Below are 22,926 nucleotides of genomic sequence, written 5' to 3'. Positions count from 1 at the left end.
CCCTTTTCGGGAGCATCCCAGGCTGGCTGGCAGCTCCTGGCACAGGGATGCTGCGGGGGGGATCTTGTCATCCATGGTCCCCCTGTGGGGACACTTAGCCCTGCTTGAGGGGGTAAGAACGCAGCCCTGGCAGCAGCGGGCAGGGAGGACGGGTGGCAGCGGCAGCCGAGGACGGGCACTGTACCACGTGCAAGCCCCCTGCTAGCTACTAAAGGAGATGGAAGGAAGGAGTGGGAAGAAAATGATTAAAACAATTTCTATTTTTTTTTTTTTTAGTAAAAAAAAAAAAGCCCTGGGAAAAAGCCGCGTAGGGTCCTGGCACGTGAACAGAGTCTGTAAGTGGTCTTAAAAATTACCAATAAATAATCTTAACGGGAAACAGAAGGAGCAGAGCCGGGGCGTTCGTGGGTGTCTCGTGGCTCCCTGTGAGCATGGGAAAACTTGCCGGGTCCCGTCCCTCGTGCTGCAGGGACAGCCTCTTCCCGGGCCGCGGCGCATCCCCGGCTCCGGCCACGAGGCAACGACCCGCCTGGCCGGCGTCCGTCCCGTCCTTGGCTGAGCGCAGTGCAGGATGCGGCCCCCGGCACGACCACGCTGTCGATTCCTCTGGGCGCAGGGTGGCAGCGGGGACGAGGCATGGTGGGAGCCGTGGGGGGTGCCCGTGCCCCCGCCGCCCCGTGCCCTGGGCTGGCCTGCCGGGTCACGGCCGCGCTGTGCCGAGCCGTGCCGAGCCGTGATCCCTTCCAGCTGCGCCGGCCCCAGGCGGCTGACGGGGCTGCGGGATCCTCTCCCTGCCAAGTCGTCGAGGTGTCAGCCAAGAGTTAGCAGGGAAAACGCCAAGCAGCCGGCGGAGCCGGCCAACCCATCATCCCCAGCCTTCCTCCTCCTCCTCCTCCTCCTCCTCTGCTGCGGAGAGCCTCCCACCCTCCCGCCAGACCCCTGAGCCCCCAGCCCACCCCAGCGGGACCCCTTAGCACCCGGTGTGCTTTTGCCCCAGCCGTGCCCCCGGGACCCCCCCACTGCCGCTCCCAGGGTGTCGTCTGTCCGCTGCCCCCCCGGCCCCTCCACCTGGGGCACGTCCCCCTCCTCTGGGCCTGTCTGGAAAGGGACGGTCCCCCCTCCCCGAACTTTCCAGCTCTCTGCAGAGCGGGAACAATCGTAGCCTTTGTCTTCCCTTAATCTCCTGGTTAGGAATTAAAAGGGGGGAAAAAAACCCAGCAGCACAAAAGGCTCTTTTGCACAGGCTGGGAGGGGGGAAGAGCAGGGTGCAGGCAGAGCACAGGCAGGGTGCAGGCAGGGCTCGCTTTCCCCCGCACCCCAGCCTGGCCACCACGCTCCCCAAGGGTCACCCCACACCGTCCCCATCACTACTACTGCCCCACGACGTCCCCGCAGTGGCACCCGAGGGCTGGCGGCTCGGGGAGCATCGCCTGCTCCCCTCAGCCCCTCAAAGCTCCTCGCCCACCGGCTGCCCTGGGAGGTGGCGGGGAGCATCTTTGGGGAGGCTTGGGCTCGGCTTGCGCCCGTGTGGGGCCAAGAGCCTCCTGCTCACTGCCACGGACCTGCTTTTACTCACACAAGTGCCCAAACACACCCATATCCACCCAACGCAGGGCTCCCCGCCGCCCAGAGCCCCCCAAGAACCACGCAGGCACTGCAGACCTCCGTAAAATTCCTTAAATAATTTAATTGAAAAAAAGTCTTTCCGTTAAAAAATATTTTTACAAACGCACGCTCGCATTAATTTCCCTTGCTGCTGTTTTTTCACTGTTGCTTTTCTTTCACCATCGAACGCAGCTTTCCCCCTGTACGTATCTGTATGAAAAGAGAGGTGGCAGGTACAGCACGTGAAGGGCCGCTGGGTGCAGCCCTGGGTGCAAATCGGGCAGCGTGGGGGGCCGAGGCTCGAGGAAGCCCCCGGGGCTGACTGCAGGGATGCTGCGACCTGCCCCATGGGAGCAGGGTGGGCACAGAGAAGGCTGGGAGAAGGGGTTTGTTGTGGGTTTGCTGTTTTAAAATGAGTAGCAAAGGCAGGCCAGGCTGGAGGGTTGGGGTGGGGATGCCTGGGATGCACTGGGACCGGTGGGACCCCAAACCTTGCAGCAGGAGGACCTTCGCAGCACCGGGGCTGGGGGAGCAAGGGTGGCAGGGCCAGCCCCTGAGCCCCACGGAGCTTCCAGCCAGGGGGGCTGAGGGGGCTAGGAAGCCCAAAATGAGCTCTGACATCTATTTGGCCACCTGCTCTTAAAAGCTTCCCAATGCCAGGTTGCTTCGCCTGACCTGGGAGAGGGGGGGAGGTCTGCCCAGCGCTGCCGTTTGGGGTCCCACCGTGGCGGAGGCCAGGGAGCAGCCAGGGTGGGCAGGACTGGGAAACTCCAGCGAAACCGGTGTCCCCAGCAGCCAGCACCCCTGATACATCGAGGGGAGGAGGGACGGTGGGATGCGGGGAGCCCGTTCCCTGGCACAGGACCTGCTGCCAGCCGCCCTCTCAGCCTTGTTTACTGTTCCTTGGGGAGGAGGACGGGGTTAATGAGAAACCCAAGGGCAGGTGAGTTTCAAGGAAAGGGGAAAAATAGCACCTGCTCAGCTAACCCGGGGCAGGGGGGGGGAGCAGGGCCGAGGGCAGTGGGGGAGCGCAGGGGTGCACTCCCTCATTTCGGGGAGCACCCGCTCGCCCCTCTGCACCGCCAGCAAAGCACCCCTGTAAGCGAGCCAGCGAGGTGTACTACCGCCAAGGGGGCATAAAGACCTTGTTAGGACCCCCAGCATGAGCACCCGGGGGTCCCACTCAGCTATTTAGGGTGCAATCCTCCTGGGCTGAGGGCATGGGGACCCCCCCGGCCCCGCTCTCCCAGGGACAGCAGCCCCCGGGGGGGTTACCTTGCCGCCTGCAGCGGAGCTGGCTGCCTTGGCATGCACCCACCTGGCTCAGCTGCTGCCATTTCAGAGAGAAGAGGAGCGAGGCCGGTGATGTAGGGATGCTGGCGGCTGTTGCAACACTCCTGCCCGGGGCCGGACTCTGCCTGGGGAGAGCAGAGGAGGACCGCCGCTCCGGGGAAAAGCCCCGAGGCTGCGGGGACCCTCCGGCGCTGGGACGGCCAGCGAGCACGGCTGCTCCCCGCTCAGTTTTTGCACACCGGGTTTGGTTCTCACAGTTCCAGCTTGACTTGAGGAGGGGATGGGGAAAAAACCAATGATGAGCATCTCTTGAGTGCATTAGATGGGAGTTTCACGGCTGGCTCTGCCCTGGGACTCTCAACCTCCACCCTACGCACCCCACAGGGGAGCACGCCGGGTCCCCAGGCGCTGCAGGCTGGGGACGGCATCGCCGCCTGGCCCGACCCTGCAGCAGCGCTGGTGCCGAGGGGGACCCTGCGGGACCACCCGAACACACGACAGCAAGAGATGGGGGGAGCAGAAAGGGGCACGGAGCCAGCCTGAGGAGGAGGACCCCGATGGGCAGCGAAGCCGCAGGCAGCCGGGCCCATCCAGCGAGAGCGCGATCGAGCAAAGGAAACTCCAGTAAAATTCTTATTGCCTTTATTCTGCCCATTGCCTCACACAGTCCTGCCGGCCAGCACACACCCACGCACGCATGCACACACTCACGCACACTCAGGCACGCTGGGAGTCTCTCCCTCGGCTTGGAGGAACCGGGCTGCAGTGAATCCTCAGGGAAAGGTGAGTGAGTCTTTTGGCAGCAATCACAGCGTGTGTCAGGAGCGGGGCGGCCGCGCCGGCGGCACCCGCTCCTTCTGCATAAAAGAGGAGGCTGGGGGAGACCGGGCCTCGGCCCCCGGCGCAGCCCCCGCCCCAGCCCCGCTCTCCGGCCCCTCGAGGGGGGAGCGCGGCTGCCGTCGGTCCGGGGGCGGAGGGTCCCTGTGCAAACGTGCTGACGGCCTCGCTCTGCAGTCCAGAGCCGGCCAGGAGAACCAAGAGGGTAAGAGATGCGGAGCTGGGCGCCTGGTCCCCCTCCCTCCCCTTTCTGCTCCCTCTTATTTTTTTTTTTTAATATATCTCTTTTTTTTTTTTTTTTTTTTCTTTTTTTTGCCTAACTCCCTGCATAGTAAATCTCATGGGGTTCGGGTTCTGGCGTGCAAAGCCGAGAAAGGGAGCGAAGCCTTCCCTTCGGACACGTTCCAGTGCAGACCCTCGGGCGGAGGGGCCGCCAGGGCTAGAGGAGAGGAGTGATTGTCTGGGGCCGATGGCCCCGGCCCTGTCGCTGGCTCGGCCTCCCCCGGCTGCTTCCAGGTGGGGACCAGAGTTAGGGAAGGCTTCGGACGTATCCGACGGACTCAGCGGACGGGTCAACAGTCTGTGGCCTCAGGGAGGGGAGGGAAGTGAGGACACGGGGGGAAAAGAGGGTGAAAAGAAATCCAAGAAGCAGAACAACTCTTCAAACCGATGAGCACCGAGACAGGGCGGGAAGCGGGATGTGCCATCTCTGTCCCATAATCCATCTTCAATATGAAGATGCGTTGCTGCCTCGCCGCTCCAGGACACGGGACGAAAAGCTGGGCTCCCTCTCGGCACGAGTGCCTCTGATCCAGGGAAGGGCAGCCCGTCCCATCCCGTCCCAGGCGACCGTCCGAGGCAGAGGAGCGCCGTGTGAAGGGGGAAACGGGAAGCCGGGCTGCACCGCAAACTGAACCTGGTTGGCAGGTTCCCTCGGTCCGTTCCAATGCAGAGTCCCCTGCGGTCAAACCTGCACCGGGAGTGTCTGGTTCATCTGCAGCCTCATGTCCTGAATGCTGCTCAGGATCTTCTTCTGGTGCCCTGCTAGCGTCACCCCTATCCTCAGCAGGTCTCTGCAAGGAGAAGGTGAAGACTCAGCCGCCATGCCAGCACCAATACCAGCACGTGGCCGTGCCCCATCCAGCTGCGGCCGAGGGACCCATCCACCTTCATTACAGCCCTCTGCCAAGCTTCAGTGTCCCTCTAACACCACAGGGGACTGCACGCTGAATCCCAGACCTCAACTCCCTTGGGAAAACCCCATGCACAACTCAGCCCTCCACATGCTCAGGCAGGAGGTGGCGGCTGCCGGAGAGGCAAGGGACAAGGGACAGTGTAGAGCAGCTCCAGCCCCAGCTTTCTCTCTCCTCCACAAGCAGGTACTTACTCCGCAGTCATCTGCGCCACCAGGTCGAAGGAGGCAAAGCCGGCATTGACAAAATTCTCCTTGTACCGTCCCATTTTGATGGCGTCCAGCCAGTCTCCCACGGTGGTGAAGGTGGTGTAATCTGGGACGGTGCGGTCCAGGAGTGGCTGGGAGATGCTAAAGCACAAGAGAGCCACAGATCACAGTGAGCAGGGGACAGAGAGATGTAACTGGAAGTGGGGGAGATTTCTTACCCCTGCCCTCTCACATCTCTAGTCCCAACCACCCCAGCATTCCCTTCCCTTTGGGGAAGTCCTGACTGGAAGCGGGGATGCCACTGACCCGGACTGGACGCTGGCGATGACTTTCAGGCTGGCAGCGTTGCGGATGAGCTTGTCCAGCGTGTTGACAATCTGTGCAAACTTGGGCCGCAGGTTGCGGTCCCGCACCCAGCAGTCCAGCATCAGCTGGTGCAGCGCCGTGGGGCAGTCCATGGGGGGTGGCAGGCGGTAATCCTGCTCCACTGCATTGATCACCTGTGGAGAGACATGCGGAGGCAGGCTGTGAGCCACCCGGGCTCCCCCCTGGGGCAGTCCATAGCTCCCCGCTCCCCAGGGAGCACTTACGTCCTGGTTGGACATGTCCCAGTAGGGTCGCTCCCCGTAGGACATCACTTCCCACATGACGATGCCGTAGCTCCACACGTCACTGGCTGAAGTGAATTTGCGGTAGGCAATGGCCTCAGGAGCCGTCCATCTGATTGGGATCTTGCCGCCCTGCATGGATACATAGCTCTATTATTTAGCACATACCTGAGGCGTCTCCCCCGACTCCCAGATCGGTGGATCCACCACGAGTGTCCCATACCAGGGAGCTGGTGTAGGTGGGGTCGGCCGGGTCATCCTCCAGAAAGCGAGAGAGCCCGAAGTCAGACACTTTGCAGACCAAGTTACTGTTGACCAGGATGTTGCGGGCAGCCAGATCCCGGTGCACGTAGTTCATCTCTGAAAGGTACTTCATGCCAGCGGCGATGCCTCGCAGCATTCCCACCAGTTGGATGACCGTGAACTGCCCATCGTTCAGCTGCAAGAGTAGAGATCAGAGGGGTTTGCAACACCCCGAACAGACTGGGGAAGGATCCCAATGTGCTACCACCACCTTCCTCCACCCTAGAGCCACCCCTCTTCCCCCACCCCACGATGTCTATGCACAGCTTAGCCCTGGGGATGCCAGCACAACAATGCAGAGAGGTGGAGAAGGAGGGCTCGGAGCTGCTGTCCCCCATGTGCTGCAGCCCCAGCCCAGGGCAGGAGGGGACGGATGCTCACCCGGAGGAAGGAGTCGAGCGCGCAGTTCTCCATGAACTCTGTGATGATCATGACGGGGCGGCTCTTGGTCACCACCCCCTCCAGGTGGATGATGTTGGGGTGGTCAAACTGGCCCATGATGCTGGCCTCACTCAGGAAGTCCCGCCGCTGCCGCTCCGTGTAGCCCACCTTCAGCGTCTTAATGGCCACGAAGATCTCGCGGCGGCCAGGCAGCTTCAGGCGCCCACGGCACACCTCGCCGAACTCCCCTACATTGGGGAAGGGGGGAAGGGGGAGGCACGGTGAGCCATGCGGCAGGTTAAGGAGTGGTGGTCTCAGCTGCTGCTGTGCCTAGCCCCGGGACTTGCCTGCTCCAATGACCTCCTCGATCTTGACACAGGAGATGTCAATCTCTTTGGCGAATTCCCGGACGGCTTCGTTGGGGTCCTCGTAGGTGAAGGGGTCAATGTAGACCTTCATCCCAGGGGTGACTGCAATGGCAAAGGAATCATCACCAGGAGGGATGCCACACTGGTGACAGATGCTGAGACAGCTTGGCCAGCTGTCAGCCCATCCCTCCCGGTCCCTGGCTAGCGAGGGCTGCCCCTTCGCTTGCGCATGGGGCTGGAATTGGGAGAGGGCGGGCAGAGCCCATTTGTTGGGCTCTCACACGCACCGTATTGCTGCAGCTTCTCCGTGTACTCGGGGTCTGTGCTGTTGCGTTGCTTCCTGCCCAAAGGAGACGAGAGGAGGTGTTCAGTAACCATCCCTTTCCTGATGGGGCAAAGACATTGACTGCCAGCTTCCAAATCCCAGCACAGACAGCCTATGCCAGAGAGCTTCCCCTCCGGCAGCCTGCGAGCAGAGCCATCCCTCCACCCAAGGTGCAATGGGAGAAGATGGCCTAGTTGTGCTGAGAGAGGATGGCAGGAGCCTGGGCAGAGCCCCAGCTGGTGCTGGGGAAGCAGAGATGCACAGTCCTCCCACAGGACCCACGCTCTGGTACCCATGTGTGGCAGGTCCAGTCCTTTGCTCTCAGACTGGAGCTGCCAGAGCTCTGCCTACAGGCAAGGGGGGAAACTCTGGGGCAGACACAAGCAACCCCCAAACCCAGCTCTGAACCCTCCTTCCCTGCAAAGCCAGTACCTGAAGCAGACGATAGCGATGATCACCACAACAATGACGAACAGCAGCCCTGCAGTGGCTGAACCCACTATCAGAGGCAGCTCCTGGAAAGTCTTGCTGGTGGAGCCTAACAGAGGGGGAGGCAGGAATCGAAGTCAAGCTGGGAAAGGAGCACACATAGGAGGGCTGGGGGACAGAGGCAGCCCAGCCCTGGTACCTACCGTCCTCTGCAGTTGTCTGAAACTCTGTGGGGAGGCTGTAGCGGCCATATCCAGCCACCGTGCGTGCCCGGACCTGCACCATGTACCGAGCATTGGCCTTCAGCCCGTCCAGCCGCACTGAGTTCTTCTGGCTGGTGACTGTGTTGGCGATGCCATCGCTCTGGCCTTGCTGTAGGGGAGACATGTGGGTGTCACCTCCGTGAAGCAATCCCCCCCTTTGCTGGCTCCCACATCCCCCAGGGACTATCTCTACAGGGATCCCCTTTGCCACAGTGCTGACGGCCAGCCAGAAAGGCTGGAGGAGAGAAAAAGCTGCTCTGCCTCCTGCTTTACCTTCTCCGAGTACTTGATCTCATAGTCAAGAATGATGCCATTGGGTCTCTCTGGAGGAGTCCACGACAGTGTCATGCTGTTCCCGGTGCTGCTGTGTAGGTGCATCGTAGGCACGGCAGACGGGGCTAGGAAAGAGGGCAGGGGAGGAATGAGCCACCTGTGCCAGGCTCCCCCTCCACCATCCCACATCAGTGTAGGGGACTGTCTGCCTGGGACCTGCTTGGATAACCTCGGTGGAAAGGCATGGAAAAGCTCCGAGACTGGCCTCCCACAAGTCTCTGTAGGGAGGTGCGGTCTCAGCATCTTGCAGCCAAGGTGATAAGAGACCAAGGAGAGCCTCGGAAATAGCACAGAGGTGATGCCTCACCCCACGCCTAGATGCAAACTGGTCCACGGAAGGGCCCTGCCAGCCCAAACCAGGGCTCCTTCCCCTCCTCCACTCGCCAGGAGCTCTGCGCTCCACCCCACCGACAAGACCCGTGAAATCAGATCAGAGTGCGGCGGCTGGAGATTACCAGCACGCTGGAGCTGGGCCAGAGCGGGAGGAAGGAGGGAACGGCAGAGCGCTCGGCTGGCTGTGAAGGTCTGAGCTGGTGCTGAGCCTTCACAGGCCCACAGGGGAGAAATCTCATTTCCTTCCTCCTCCCTTCGCAGCAGGCATAACATCTCTGGGGTAGGTCTAGGAGATCCAGAGCTCTTTGGAGCATCTGCCAACCCTGCCCTTCTCCACTTGCATGCGTTCTGATCTCACGTCCTCCAGGGACATGCGTTAAACGGAGAGGAGAATTTACCCAGGGGATTAGATGCAGGCATGGAGAGCCAGTAACACAGCAGCACAAAGGACTGCAGCCTCCAAGGCTGTCACAGCAAGAAATCCCTGCTCCGCTCTGCAGTGGAGAGCCAGCCCCTGCTCTCCGGCAGCTCCACTGACCTGCCTGGTTGGTGGTTATGTTGACAGAGGCGAAATGGGGAGGGTAGGGGCTCTTGTTGGAGATGCCATTCACAGCCTGGATTTCGAAGGTGTACTGGGTGTGGGCCATCAGGTTGCTGATGTAGATGCGACGCTCGGTGAGGCCGAGCTGGCGTGGCACGAACTCCACGTTGTCGTCGCAGCGGGTGCACAGGCGCCGCTCCACGCTGCACTTCTTGCAGATGACGTTGTAGAGCAGGTCATCCCGCCCACCCGTGTCCTGCGGCTCGCTCCACTCCAGCACCAGCGACGTCTCGTTCACGTTGGAGATGACGCTGCGAGGGGCAGAGGGGACGCCTGCGGAGGGAATGTGGGGGTCAGGGATGGCGTGCCCCCATGCCTGGCTCACCTCTGGCGTGGGCACAGCACACTCCCCCTGCCCCAGACGCGGACCCCCGCCACCTCCACAGCTCCCCTTGCCTCCCCTCCTCGCCCAGGGCAGGACTCACTGGTGCAGGCGCTGTCTGCGGGGTCCGTGTCCGCCCGGAAAAAGCCGTTTCGACACGTGCAGACTGTTGCTGCTCCCGAGGTGGTCCGGCTGTTGGGAGGGCAGGGAGAGCAGGGACCTTCCCCCTGCTTAGACTTGAAGGTTCCCGGGCCACATGCTGGAGGAAGGGAAAACAGACCTGAGTTATAAGGTGCACCCAGAAAACATCCACCATTCCCCCGAAGGCTGGGCAGACCCTTCCTCGTTGCCCTGCCAAATCTCTGATCAGTGGCTTGAGGACTAAAGGCCACCTACAAGCCTTCCCACCGCCGTCAGCCGTGCCCAGGGATGCGGTGGCCCTGGCCGGGCAGGGCAGGCGAGAGCGGGCTGCTGGCACAGGGCAGGGGCACCTGCCAGCGCAGGCACAGCTCTGCCCAGGAGACGCTGTGCTCCGGCAGCAGACCTGGGGCAGTCGGAGATGGGAAGAGCTGGTCACCACCAGCAGTATGGGGGTCACGGCAGGTCCAGCCAGGAGAGCACATCCCCAGTTTTGTTTCTTCACTGCACTTTCCAGGGGCTTTGCCACACTCTCTTCCCCAGCTGGTTTTCAGGTCCAGCACCCTCCATAGGGTCAGCGATCCGTTCTCCAGGGAAATAAGGCTGGAATAAGCAGCCCCTGTGAGAGGCCTCCGCCACCCGAAATGCAGCCACTTAGCCCCAAACCTTCCGCCTCGGGCTCTTCAGCCACTTCTCAGCCCCGGGGGCGGTGGCACCTCCCGAGGCCGAGGCTGGCTCAAGTGGAGCGCTGAGCGAGATTAAAACATTCCTACAGGTCCTTGGCTAAAGAGCTGCTTCGGCATCGCTGCCGCCTCCTACCCCCCCGCTTCCGATCAGGGTCCTTCAAGGAGCCACAAGTCCTGGGATCTGGCCCGGCTGGCACCACGGGGTGTTTAGTTGTAACACGGGGCATGTGAAAGGATTAATGGCACTCCAGCCAAGGGGCAGAGTGGCCTCGGAAACCCGACCCACACCTTGAAATAGCCTGATTTATCACAGTGCTGCCCCAAGGAAGAGGGTCTCGTGCTCTGCGTTCACAGCTGGCCAAAGCGGTGAGAGACCTGCTGGTGCCGGCTCTGCTTTAGCATCACCCTGTTTGCCACGGCCGGGGCCGCATCAGCACCGACGGCCCTGCAGGGGGGCACATCCTCATCGCCCTGACGGGGTTAGGGCAGCTCCCGAGGGCACGTAACCCTCCCGGCAGCTCTGTCCCACCTCCCACGCCTGTCACACATCACCCCGTAAACAGGAGGAGGTTTCCCGGTGCTTCACCAGGCTGTAGCAAGTGAAGTTTCCTGCTATGAGGCATCTCGTGACACCCTCCGTGGAAGTTTTCCGGCCGGTTGCAGCCCCATGCGTGGGGCATGGAGTGCTGCTGAGTCACACGCTGCCTGGCCGGCCCCGCGGGGACCCGCACACAGCTCTGGGGTGCTGTCCTGGCACCCCAGTTTGCCCAGGCACCGAGCAGCAGCAGCCCCAGGGGAGAAGCCCCACTCCATCGCAGTGCTGCCGGGCAAGGGGATGCGTGAGCAGCCCCACTGGGGGGGAGGCACCCCACTGCCGAGGAGGGGACCTGTGGACTGTGTGCTCTCCAGCCCCCCTGCCCGGATGGGTGGCAGGAGCTGCTTCCCACTCCCAGGGCACGAGCCTTCGGGCAAGGAGACTCTTCTTTGGTCAAAACAGGACCGACCACATGGCTGGACTGGCTCCAGCTCCTTGACCCAAGTTCACCCAGCCTCTGGGCCTTCCCTTTGGAAATTAAAGCTTAGCCCATCCCAACTGCACAGGCTGAAGGGCAAAGGAGTGCGCAGACCTGCTCCTCTGCAAGAGATGAAGACCGTCCCTGCAGTGAGCAAGTCCAGGGCTCCCGTACCCCCAGCCCAGGCCACCCTCACCACCATGAAACGCAAAGACGTGGACAGCAGATGCCCAGAGGTAGTGGAGCAGCCTCAGCAAAGGCAGACCCACCCCAGCCAGAGTCCCGGGCGGTTCAAACTGGGTGGATGCAGATTCACACATAAGGAACCAGATTGCTGAGGAATGAGATGACTGAAACCTCTTGGACAGGAACGCTCTGGGCTCAGAAAGCTGCCAAACATGCTTCGGTTATGGACAGGAGCCCAGATCCATCAGGGACAAAACCCCCTGAAATAACAGGCTTGTTGGGGAGAGAGTGAAGCTGGAGCAACCAGAGCTTTGAGAAGCCAACAGTCCAAGTGTGTCACGGCAGCCAGGGACAGCAAGGTGCTCTGCAAAGGATGCAGGAGGGATGATGATGGCCTCTGGCCTCCTGCATGCTCAGCGCCCACCGGTGCCTGGTGGGTTACGGGCACAGAGGGGACAGTGACCTCCCACGCTCCCGGACACGGGAGGAAGAGATGGGCAGTGCCGTCCTTGGGCAGCTGCCTGCCATCCTGCAGGAGTGCCCAGCGCAGGCAAAACGGATAAAGGTAATTTCTTCACACCCTTATGCCACCCTGGCAGGAGGGGGACGAGGCACATCCCAGCCCTGTTGTTAAGCAGAGGAAGAGCAGGAGAGGGACCGAGGCCCAGATGCACTCCAGTGTTTAAGTTTCCAACTCCGCTTAATAAATCACGGCATAAAGACCTCGGTGGCAGCGTGACAGCTCTCAGCCGCCACATTTGAAGGCTGTAACCAAGCTGAAAGTTGATCCCAGGTCCCCGGTGGATAAGCCGCTGTGTCATCTCTTCTCTGCAAGAAACTGCCTGTACAACAACCACTGTCTTGGCCGGCACGCTGGGGAACGAGCCTGGGAGCTCCAGAGCGGGAACGTGACTCCATCCAGCCGGAGCCGGGGAGCCAAGCTCCCCGCTCCCCACCGAGAGGTTTGCATAAGCACTTTTCCCGCTGAAGTGTCCTCAAATAAAATAACAACCCTGAACCTCCGCACACAGATCACATCTCCTGGTGCCAGGCTGCGGTCATCTCTGGGGAGAACATGACAGTCACTGACAGCCACAGGATAACAGGTCAGGGAACCGAAGCGGAGCTCCCCAGTCTGAAGAGGAGCCGCTGGTTTGATGGGAGGGAGACGCAGCCTGGCCTGACAGCGGGGATCAGCTGCAGAGGGGATTTATGTGGGGTGCAGGAGGGAAGGGGGCAGTAACGCAGCCCTGGGGCTGCTGCAGAACTGCCCCTGCATCCACTACGGGGCATCGCACACCCGGCACGGCATGGCGCGGCAGCCGCTGCCAGCCATCCGGCTGCTTCTGGCAGCCCCTCTGGGATTTTCATCAGTCGCCCACCTCCGGGGCCTGATCCTGCCTCGCAGAGCTGCAGCACAGGGCTGGGGGAAGAGGAGGGCACTCTTCCCAAATACAGTCCCCACCCTGGTGAATGAAGTCCAAGGGAGGGAGCCGAAAAAAACACCGAAATAAAACCCTCCTGGCAGCAGCAGCGAGCAGTGACTCATCCCGCAGGCAGCCTCCATTACTGCATGGGATGCGGGCAAGCAGCAACGAACCCTGTGTACATCCCCAAAACTTTGGGGTCCCCTCCCTTGGGAAACGGAGGGAAGGAGGAAGGGATAGCCCACGGCACATCGGGAAATACCAGCCCTGAACTACGCTGTTTCGGGTCTCGACTGCTTTCCCATCCACACGACGCTATTCCAGCCCGGGCAGCATCCTTCCAGCTATTTCTCTCCCTGTAGGACTGAAGCAGAACGCCTCGCTTGAGCCTAGATAAATTAAACCGATCACATCCCTTTGTCCAGCAACCCTGTAATTTCTCTAAAGGCAGCAATCGAGTTTGCCTGGGACGATCTGTGCTTTATGAACCTGCACGGCTCGCTCCCTTCCCGCTTTCGTAAGCGGCTGCAGATGGATTAGAGCCGTGGAAGCAACAGCCTGGCTACAGCTGAGGCGGTAACTCTCTTTTTAAGTCTCTCTTAAAAGGCACTTGATTTTTTTTTTTTTTTTTTTTAAATTACCCTTTGGGTGGAAATATTTCACACTAGCACAGTCCAAAAGTGAATGGAGTAAATTTGAAGGGGAGAGAAGGGAAAGAGCCCTCAGGGATTTGAACAGTGGCATCCAAAGAACAGGCGGGAAACCAAATTTTTTTTTTTTTTTTTAAAGGAAAAAAAAAAAATTTTTCAATAAGCAAAGCTGCCTCTTGAGCCACAGCGGGTCACAGGCAGGACGGCAGGGGCAGATTTCCTCGACCGTGTTACAAGTAACCCATTGTGGAGCTGCCTGGCTGTAAACCGGCAGCTCTCCCCTGCCTGCGCTGCTGAGCTGCCTTTGATCTGGAAGCCCAGGCAATTAATAGCAGGCAGTTTCACTTCCTGGGTTTCATGCAGCAAGCCCGTGTTGCAATGCAAAGCTGCAAACAGTTGGCAAGTGCAATGCTTGCTTGGCATTTTTTCTTTTTTTTTTTTTTTTTTAATTCGAGGTGATGTTTCCATTAGTCACTGATTGCAAGGGAAATTTATTTTCACAGAAATTCAGATTTTGGCCCCAGCTTGACCTGCTGTCACCTACTGACTGTGCCCAAAAATACAGCGCCTGGTGCCATCAGAAAAGGGACATCAAAAAAGCTGAGAAATGGGTCCGAGGAGAGCACAGCATCACGCGGCACACCGTCTGCCTGGGTGCTTTTTATTGTTTTAGTGTCCATCAACTGCACCACACAGCCTCAGTCCCCTTCCTGAGCAGGGCATAGGCTCTGGGGACATCGTGGCCCCCCTCAGGACCCCACCGTGGGCACCGAGGGCCACGCGAGGAGGGGGCTCGCTGCTAGCCGTGGTACGGAGGCCAGCCAGACCCCAAACTTTTCTGTCTTTGGGTGAAGCCAGCAACACGAGGGGTGCAAACCCCGGTGAATCCGATGCAGGGAGCACGTGCCCAGGAGCATTTCTGGGGAGGTAACACGCACCGGGCTGCTCTGCGCCGGGAGCCCCGTACTGCTCCAAGAAAACTCCCACCGCCTGCCTGCGCAACGCGAGGAAGGCTTTGACACCGAATCCCCCGAACGTTTCGGGTGCTTGCAAACCAAAAGAAGGGCCGGGGCTGGGGGAAAGGCTGAACCCCAGGGGACGCAGGGCTCTGCGTGCGAGGGGGCGAAGGCAGCGCACCCCTGCCTGTGGAGGCATGTAGGAGCCTTCATCCCCCTCCCCGGCCAGCAGCTCCTCTTCATCCTGCAAGAGCTGCCTCTGCAGATCTGCGTGGCGGGGAGCGTGTGGGAAGTGGCACAACCCCCAGAAGGGCCGTGTGCTAATTAAATAAAGATAATGAGGCTGAGAATGAGATGCCAAATCAATGCTGTGGCAACTCAGGACTAGAGCGCCAGATACCAGCCTGGCGTATCGCATTACAAAGCATGCCAAAGAAACTGCCTTCAGCCGGGCGGGATGAGCCCTCGGCTCCCGAGGGACCAGGATACAAGCTGCATTGTAACAGGTCTGAATGCAGGTCTAATCCTGGCTCTGGATGGAGATAAAGAGGAGGAGGAGATCTTCAAAGGCCACTGAAAGTCTGGGGAAAGGGGGAGACTTACAACAGGGCTTATCCCATCTAAGCAGTAACTGGGTATTGTTATTTATTAAAATGCCATCTGGCACTCCAGAGCACTCCTCACCCATGCGGTGAAGCCTCAGCGGCTCCCTGGGGCGGGATTGCCAAAACGCCAGCTCTGCGGGGCCACATCCGCACCTCTCCCCGCGCCGCGGGGGCCGAGAGCCTTCTCGGCGGTACTGGGCTGCCAAAATGGGGTAAGGGAACATCCAGCCGAGAGCAGAAAAGGGAGCTGCGGCTCCAGCTTCTCCCAGCCCTTCTTCAGCTGTTTCCACTTAAAACACACGATCATATGGCGGAAAATCTGATCCTACAAGCGCAGCGCAACTTTCCCAGAGAAACGTGAGGACACCGCCGCTTCTACCCAGCGAGAGAGCAGGCTGCCGGATGGAGACGTGCCCGCGGCTCAGTGTGGCTTCCCTGCACGCTGAGGAAGAAGCCGGGGCTTGCGGGGGGAAATCAAAGGCGCTGAGAGAGCCGCCACATGCGTGTGTGTCTGCCTGGCTCGGGGGATGCGGAGAGGGGACCTTGCCTCAGGCTGCAGCGATGCCCTGAGGAGCCCTTGGTCCTTCCTTGAGATGCCCCTGCTCGGCACAGCCCAGATGCTGGCTGGAAACGGTGTCACCTTGTGCCCAAACCCCACTCCCTGCTGGCAAAGAGCAAATACCCTGCACGGTCTGATATCGTCCCACCCCAAGTAAGAAGGAAACCAGCTCCCCAGGACCGGGGACGCCAGCACACACTTTCAAGCGTGGGCTCTTCACCCAGTGAGGGATGCCTGGCACCGGTGTCCATCTGCCCCAGGAGGAGCCAGATCGGCTGCTCGCAAGACTGATGCAGAGGGCCAGGGCACTGAAGTCAGGGCTGTGCTGGCACTGATGGTGCTGGAGGCTCCCCAGCAGGGCCGTGGCCCTGTGGAGGCTGAGCTCTCCCCGACCAGCCGCAGCGGTATGGCCAACAGCTAAACTGCTCCCAAAGCCAGCGGAGAGGCTGGCCTGGCCCGAGCCCCATGTCACGGGCCGTCCCAAATCGCCTCTGCCAAGAGCAAAGGGCCGGAGCCAAGCATCCCGTCATCGGCGAGCACGAGGCATCCAGCGCTGGGGGCCCAGCTGGCGTCCTGCTCCCTGCGCAACGCCTCCCGTGAAGGGGAGCGGTGACCTTGCTGCCCTAAACCCCAGCCACCCCAGGGCAGGGTCCTGTGTGCCAGAGGTAGCTCCCAAAGACAAAATTGGCCCACGGGAGAGTAACATCCATCTGGGCAGATTTTTCCTTATGAATACACCCAACCTGGGGTTAAACAGCAACACCAAAGCTGTCGTGGGAGAGCACGGCAGCTGCAGGACCCGCACAGGGCTACCCTGCTGCTCAGGGTGGCTCTCCATCCCCAGTAGCTCCACGTGCAGGATGCTCTTCCCTTCCCTCCGAGCAGGGACAGGGAGCTTTGGCTCCCCTGCCTTCATGCCGCTCCCCACCCTCCCTGCTGCAAGCCCTCAGCGCTGGCAGTGGGAGCATGCATCCGCACAGCTTCTCCCGCAGCCAGTGCAGCAGGGCCCCGCTCACCACTGGGGTTTCCGAGTGCCTCCGCACAAGCAGCGTGAAATCATGCTTGCCGGGAATAATCACTTGCCCCAGCAACGAGCCACAGGAGGGAGAAAGGGGAGACGCTGGACACGGCAGCAGGGGTGAGAGGGAGGTTTTAGTAATGCTCAGGGGCTTAAACGTGCCCAATCCCTGCTGAGGACCATGCCTTGAGCCACGGTTGTACCCCTGCAAGGAGCTGTATCCCGCAGAGGATAGCACCGGCGGATCCTAACCAGCGTGTCACAGCAGACACCGTGCTAGTCCAGACCACGAAGGCTTTAAGGCTTCTAGGTGCTGAGTCAAATAGCAGACTAGTCTGCTGAAATACCACCCTGCTCCCTCCTCAGGCAGCCTGCCCAGCTCCCAAGCCTCTGAAAACAGACTGAGCTCAACGCAAAACCACCTCCTCTGCACCAACGCGTCCGCGGGGACAAAAGCCACGGTCACTCTGCCACTGCCACGCGCATACCTTGGCACTGGGTATCCTTCATGGTGGGCTCGTATCCAGCGGCACACGTACACGCTCCCACGGGTACCATCCACTCGCCGTCACCGTTGCAGTACAGCTTCAGGGGTACAGACACCTCCACTGCGTTGGGGATGCAGGTGCCCGGCGCGATGACCAGAGAAGTGGGCTCGGCGCCCGTTAAAGTCTCCGGGAAGATAGCAAAGCCAGCAATGGTGTTGGAGCATTTCTTGTAGAAAGCCCGGACGGAGATGAGGGACATACAGGCTCCCAGGTCCTGGAAGGCCAGGTAAAAGCCATTCTTGGAGAGAGGGCCAAAGCTGCGCACCTTGGTGTTCACACGGCCGGACTCCAGCTTGGAGAAGCTCTCGTCCGGGGCAATTGTATCCACTTTGATATAGGGGTTCTCCATCCAGAAAGGGCTGTTTGCAGAGGCAGAATCTGTATCCGACTCGTAATAGAAGAGGTTGAAGGTCTCTTTGCAGGAGCCGGGGATGTTGGGGATGCTGTTGCAGTCCCGCACGGTGAACTTCAACTCCACGTAGACACGCTGGACGTCCTGGCGCTGGATGAACTTGGTGCGAAGCCAGTTGTTCTGGTTGGCCTCCCGCACGTTGCACACCTGGTACGTGCGGATGGGGTTCATGGCCTCATCATAACCGCTGACTTCTTCCCACTGTGATTGAAAGGGAAGCAGGTTAGACCCCCAGCAGGGGCGATCGGTGCCACGGGCACATCACGAACGGCACGGGGCGAGGGGGACCAGGCAACAGTCAACAGGGAAGAGAAGCAGCTGCACCTCCACCCGTCCCAACCCTCCTGGTCTCCAAGGTGACTAAGAGCAACCCGGGCCAGGGACCACAGCACTCCCGCTCCGCCGGCACGGAGTCAGGAGGAGATGGTTTTGCGAGGCGAGAGGATAAGCACAGGAGGGAAGGGGGAAGACGCAGCCAGCTCCGTGAAGGCGCTGGCGAGCAGCCCGATTCCCGTGGGGCCGGGGCCAGCCATGCCCTTTGGAGGTCAGGACCGGGGCTGGCTCCAGACTTACCCCCGTCTCTGGATGAGTTGTCCATGCCAACTCAGAGGTCACCCACTTCGTGTCCATCAGGGTCTCTGGAGAGAGAGGGAGGAGAGAAAGAAGTAATTGGAGACGAAGGCCAAGATTAGAGGGAAAAAAACCAGGAGGAGTGGGGGAGAGGAGAGCCGAGCCTGACATTTCTGCGGAAAACAGCAACTTGGGGGGTGAGACGTGGTGGGAGGAGGGGGGAGCGGCGCAGACAGACTCCAGATTTCTCTTCTCCCGTCAGGAGAACAGGAAGAGCGAGGCGTCCCCGGAGAGCCGTGCTGGAGCGGGGAAACAGCAGGACAAGGAGCCGACCAGGTGGTGAGGGGGGGACGGGGACGGACTGCCACCCCCGGCCGCCGGCATGGCCGGCCGTGCCTCCCGGCCAGTGCAGGGGGGTGCCAGAGGAGGGAGACCAGACCAGGCCCCCCCATCCGCGCCCTCCCCCTCTGCTTTGGCAGGGCGCGTATTTACTGTGGCTGGGGTTGAAAGGGCCCGTTCCCATGACAGGGCGGTGCGGGCCAGGCAGGTTTATCCAGAGGAGGAGGGACTGGCAGGCTGCTCTCCCAGAGACGCCCCACATCACTCATTTTACAAGAGGGGAGAAGAATTTGACCGTCTGGCCAACATTCCTGGAGCAGACTACAAGACAAACCACCCCAGCAGCATTCCCCAAACAGCCCCAGCCCCAGCCTTGGGGGAGCGAGACGCTTGTCTGGGAAGAGCTGCAATTGCAGGCAGCTGTCGCTAATCCCGGGCAGAGCCGCGCGGCTCCGCGCAAACACCACGCGCAAAAACCGGGAGCGAAACGCAAGGACGGAGAATGACGATGTGCTCCAGGGCCGGTGCCAACGGTCCCTCCGTGGGCTGCTGGCTCTGCAACCCCTGCTCCAGGAACGGCCCCGTAGGCTGTTTGGAGGGCAGCAGGCATCCCTGGGGTCTTCTGGCCCCTCTTCGGCCCTGGGGGTTTTGGGGCAAGGGGGTGCAAACGCCAGAGCTGGACAACAGTCCCCCACAGGCCCCGGTGTGCTCAGAGGGGCTCCAGTGCCTGCCCCGAGCCAGGGCCAGGCCCAGCTCCAAAACGCCTCCCTGCTGAGGGCATCCCCCTCCCCGGCTGCAGGCATGACCCCATCCCCGACCCCGCACAGCTCCCAGAGGGCTGTCCATCAGTCTGTCCCTCAGCCCACCCAGCCCTGAGACGCAGGGAGCCATGGCTCTCCAGCCCCCAGAGCTGGCAGCGGGCTGGGAGCCGCTCGCTCTCGATGGCCGGGGCACAGGACATGCCAGGGCAGCTTGGCCGTGCCAGGCACCACGGCTAAGCCCCAGAAGCAAGAGGCAGTTTCAACTCCTTTCCTGCCACTCCAGGAAAACCACAGGCTGACCCAGCCACAGAGGAAGTGCGGAGGAGGAAGGAAACGTTCACGCGTCGCAGGGTTTCGGATGAAGCCTGGCTGGAGGTAAACACCTTCCTCCCGCATCCCACCCCGGGGAGACCTGCCAGCAGCTCGCCAGCACCCACGGACGGGCCAGGAGCACAGGCTGCGAGTGCCACTGCGGCACAGATAAACAAGCACATCTGGGACACGCGGGCTCTCTGACCCGCCTCGCTGTTTGCCAGGATCCCAGCCCGGCCAGTGAGGCTGCCTCTCGCCCAGGCTGTTCGTGTGGAGCAAACACAAACACAGTCCCATCATGGGCTGGTGGCGCTGGCAGCGGACACAGCACTGGGGACAAAGTGAGGAAAACCCCTCATGGTGCCAGCTCCCCGGCCGGGAGAGGGTCAGGGAGACAGCATCTACAACAGGAAGGACAAACCGACACCGGCTCTTGTTTGCGCAGGGGTGGTTATTGGGCAGCGGTTATTTGCTGTTTCTCAAAAACACAAACTAGGGGCACGCGGCAAAAACAAAGAGAGAGAAGAAAGGAGCCGTCCGCCAAGCAGGTAACGCAGGGGAACTTGTGACGAGGACACCAGGAGGGCCAGGGCACAGGATGCACAGGACAGGGCTGAGCACCCATGGGGCAGCCTCTGCCTGGTCCCAAGGCACTGCCTGCCCAAGGGATGCAGCAAACCTCCATCCATCTCCTCTCCCCTCCCCTTCCCCACAGCATCAGCTCCTGACCGCCGGCAGGGGCCCAAGCGCGGCTCCGTGCAGCCACGAGACCTCCTCGAGACGCCAGACCCCTGCACCAGGATGGCTCCCAGGGAAGGCAGCCGGTGCCGCGGCCACGGGGGAGCAGGTTGCGGAGCAGGGCAGCTCATACCTCTCCAAGGGACGGGCCCCATACGCCGGCTGCCCTAATAAGGGCACAGCGGTGCCGGCACGCCGCGCTGGCGGCGGAGCGGAGCCAAGCGCGCGCTCGGCACTGACAGCACGCCAGGCTGCCAAGTCCCGGCGCGGAGACCCCGCGCGGGTCCGGCCAGCGAAGGGCCCCGCTCCTGGCACGGGCAGCTGGGTGGGTGTTTCTGCCGCAGGGCTGGACCTGGCGGGAGGAGCAGGGAAGGGGTGCCCTGCGTGCTCAGGGCTGGGGCCGCTGCGGATGAGCGGCCGTGGTGGTGAGTCAGGCCGGGGAGATGGGGATCTGGGTGGCAGGGTGTGCCAGCGAGCAGGGCGGCACAAGGATACCGTGGCCAGCCGCGGCAGGCCTGACCGTGCGGGCATCCCTGCTCTTAGGGCGGGAGGGCATCTTTGCTCCCCAAACCTGCCTGGGGTGTGCGGGAACTCCCCTGCATGCCAGCAGGCCCCGTGCAGGCAGCCCTTGCCGCGTTGGCCCGGCCCCAGGACAGGGCACGTGGGCAGCCGTGCCCTCTGGCAGCACCCTTCCCCACGGGTGCCGGCCCGGCGTAGAGACACAGCTCGGACAGGAGGCTCGCTGCCTGCATCCTAATTTGGCAGCATCTGCCATCTGACCGGCAGAGGAGGGGAAAAAAAACCTGACAGAGCCAAGCCGGCCGCTGGCGCGAGGGCCACGTAAACCACACAGAAAGAGCGGGAGGGGAAATAATAAAAATAAAATCACTGAGCAACTTGGCTAAAGGAAACGGGCCGAGCATGGAGGGCAAGGGGGGTTTCCTGCAGCTGCGGGAGCGAGCGGGGCCAGGCGGGTCAGTGGAGCTTGCCAGCCCCTCGCAGCCTGCCACTGTGAAGGTCGTGGGTGGACAGCCCTGCAGGCTGCTGCACTGCGTGGTCCCGGGGCCGGCAGCGGCATGCTGAGCCAAGCCGGCTGCAGCGGAGCCGCAGAAACCACTCTCTGCCCTTAAAGCTGCCGCAGAGATCTCGCGATGGCCTGGCACCGAACCCGCGTCCCGTTGTCCTTTCTCCAGCAAACACCCGGGCACGCGAAGCACTGCCTGCCCCCCCACCATGAAAGGGCACGTGCTAGCGTCTGGAAGTGGGAAGATGGGCAAGCACTGGGCTTCAGTGGTTTGGGAGCAGCCGGCTGCTGTTTCCCTCGGGCACATGGTGCCAGAGGTGGGCTCGGAGGCCGCACCAGCGGTTTCCCGGCCCAGTTCAGGTTTGCAGGTGCTTTGGAGGGACGTGAACAATGTCAGGGCTGGCCAGGCAGTGAGTCAAAGCCACCTCAATCCCGCGCACCACAGCGAGAGCCTGGTCCCATTAGTCAACGGGAAATTGGCTCCCAATTTCACCAGCTTGGGGAAGTCACCCTAAGGCTTGCTTTATCACTGTCTGCAGCGGTAAGGAGAGGACAACTCCCCAGCTTCAGCTGGGCAAAGGCAGAGAATGCAGCAGGAGCCTCGCTACACTCAGCGAGTACAGCAGGCTGTGGTCAACCCCACATAAAAGCAGGATTTCCATAGCAGAGTGGGATCCCAGGCAGGGAAAGAGCCTCACTCCTCGGATGGGACTGCGAGCATCGCTCCAGCTGCCTCCTCCTTGCCCTGCAAAAATCTCCTCCTAGGCGCACCCCGAGCTGCAAAGAATAGGGGTCCCCTGCCAGCAGCCCTCCCATCACCTCCGCAGAGTCCCCAGCAGTTCGCTGCGTGTTTGAAGCTCTGGCGAGGACCCATCTGGAGCCGGGGACCTCTTCCTCCCGCGCAGGGGCTCAGGAATGCGGTGTGCATGGTCTGAGGCCAGCGAAAACGTTTGAACTCCCCCCCTAAGAGGCCCAGAGAGCCCGTCTCGCGCTGCTGAGCGGCAGACGCGCGCGGCAGCGATGGCTGAGCCAGAAAGAGGGGGGGGTGGGGGGGGAATCAAAATTCTTTCAAGATGAAGCCGCTGGGGAAGACTCAATCGTCTCCACCAACCGGCTCTGATTTGAACGCTCTCGCCTTTGAACATGGGGACCGCCAGCTTTTATCAGGATGCGCTGGCAAGGTAGGACGCCAGCTCCTCGCCCCGACGAGAAGAAGGCAGCTCGCGCAAGTCCAGAGCATCCTGGAAGAAGGCAAGGGAGGAAAGTTAGTAAAGACGCCCACACAGCCTTGCCGCAAACAGAGGAACCTGTTCTGCAACGTGCCCATGCTCTCCGGGAGCTATGCACACCACGGCACCATGTCTGCAGGAGCTCAGCGTGGGGTGAGCAGCCTGGCCCGGCCATACGGGCCACTCACCCGCCAGGCTCCAGCAGACAGCATCGACGGCTGGGCCATTTGCCCCAGGACATGGCTTGGCTTCCACTGCGGCAGCTGCTCACAGTGGTGCCGGATGCCTCTCCCCCTTGCCACCGTGCCGTGCTCCTCTGGAAGGAAAGGTAGCTTGTTTAGGGATGCACTCA

General features: G+C 61.3%; 1 protein-coding gene across 3 annotated transcripts in view; it reads right to left on the bottom strand.

Moving 5' to 3' along the window:
- Positions 1 to 2,844: 2,844 nt before the first annotated feature.
- EPHB3 (EPH receptor B3) overlaps positions 2,845 to 22,926 on the bottom strand; it is a 29,386-nt gene continuing 9,304 nt past the window's right edge. Inside the window, exons 2-16 of one of the 3 annotated variants that reach the window (XM_075031491.1) lie at positions 18,175 to 18,239; positions 17,130 to 17,802; positions 9,507 to 9,662; positions 9,019 to 9,354; positions 8,088 to 8,212; positions 7,755 to 7,923; positions 7,555 to 7,660; positions 7,085 to 7,182; positions 6,777 to 6,899; positions 6,430 to 6,677; positions 5,969 to 6,184; positions 5,728 to 5,877; positions 5,444 to 5,637; positions 5,123 to 5,278; positions 2,845 to 4,808 (exon numbers count right to left, since the gene is read on the bottom strand). In XM_075031491.1, coding sequence (XP_074887592.1) covers positions 4,700 to 4,808; positions 5,123 to 5,278; positions 5,444 to 5,637; positions 5,728 to 5,877; positions 5,969 to 6,184; positions 6,430 to 6,677; positions 6,777 to 6,899; positions 7,085 to 7,182; positions 7,555 to 7,660; positions 7,755 to 7,923; positions 8,088 to 8,212; positions 9,019 to 9,354; positions 9,507 to 9,662; positions 17,130 to 17,802; positions 18,175 to 18,239 — 2,924 coding nt within the window. In that variant the 3' untranslated portion in view covers positions 2,845 to 4,699. Of the gene's footprint in view, positions 4,809 to 5,122; positions 5,279 to 5,443; positions 5,638 to 5,727; positions 5,878 to 5,968; positions 6,185 to 6,429; positions 6,678 to 6,776; positions 6,900 to 7,084; positions 7,183 to 7,554; positions 7,661 to 7,754; positions 7,924 to 8,087; positions 8,213 to 9,018; positions 9,355 to 9,506; positions 9,663 to 17,129; positions 17,803 to 18,174; positions 18,549 to 22,926 lie in introns of those variants that run through there. The other 2 variants (XM_075031490.1, XM_075031492.1) reach the window with 2 other exon arrangements.

Source organism: Buteo buteo, chromosome 7 (genome assembly GCF_964188355.1).
Source record: "Buteo buteo chromosome 7, bButBut1.hap1.1, whole genome shotgun sequence".
Classification (NCBI taxonomy): Eukaryota; Metazoa; Chordata; class Aves; order Accipitriformes; family Accipitridae; genus Buteo; species Buteo buteo.
The sequence above is the reverse complement of the archived record's forward strand: the minus strand, read 5'-3'. Positions and strand labels throughout refer to the sequence as shown.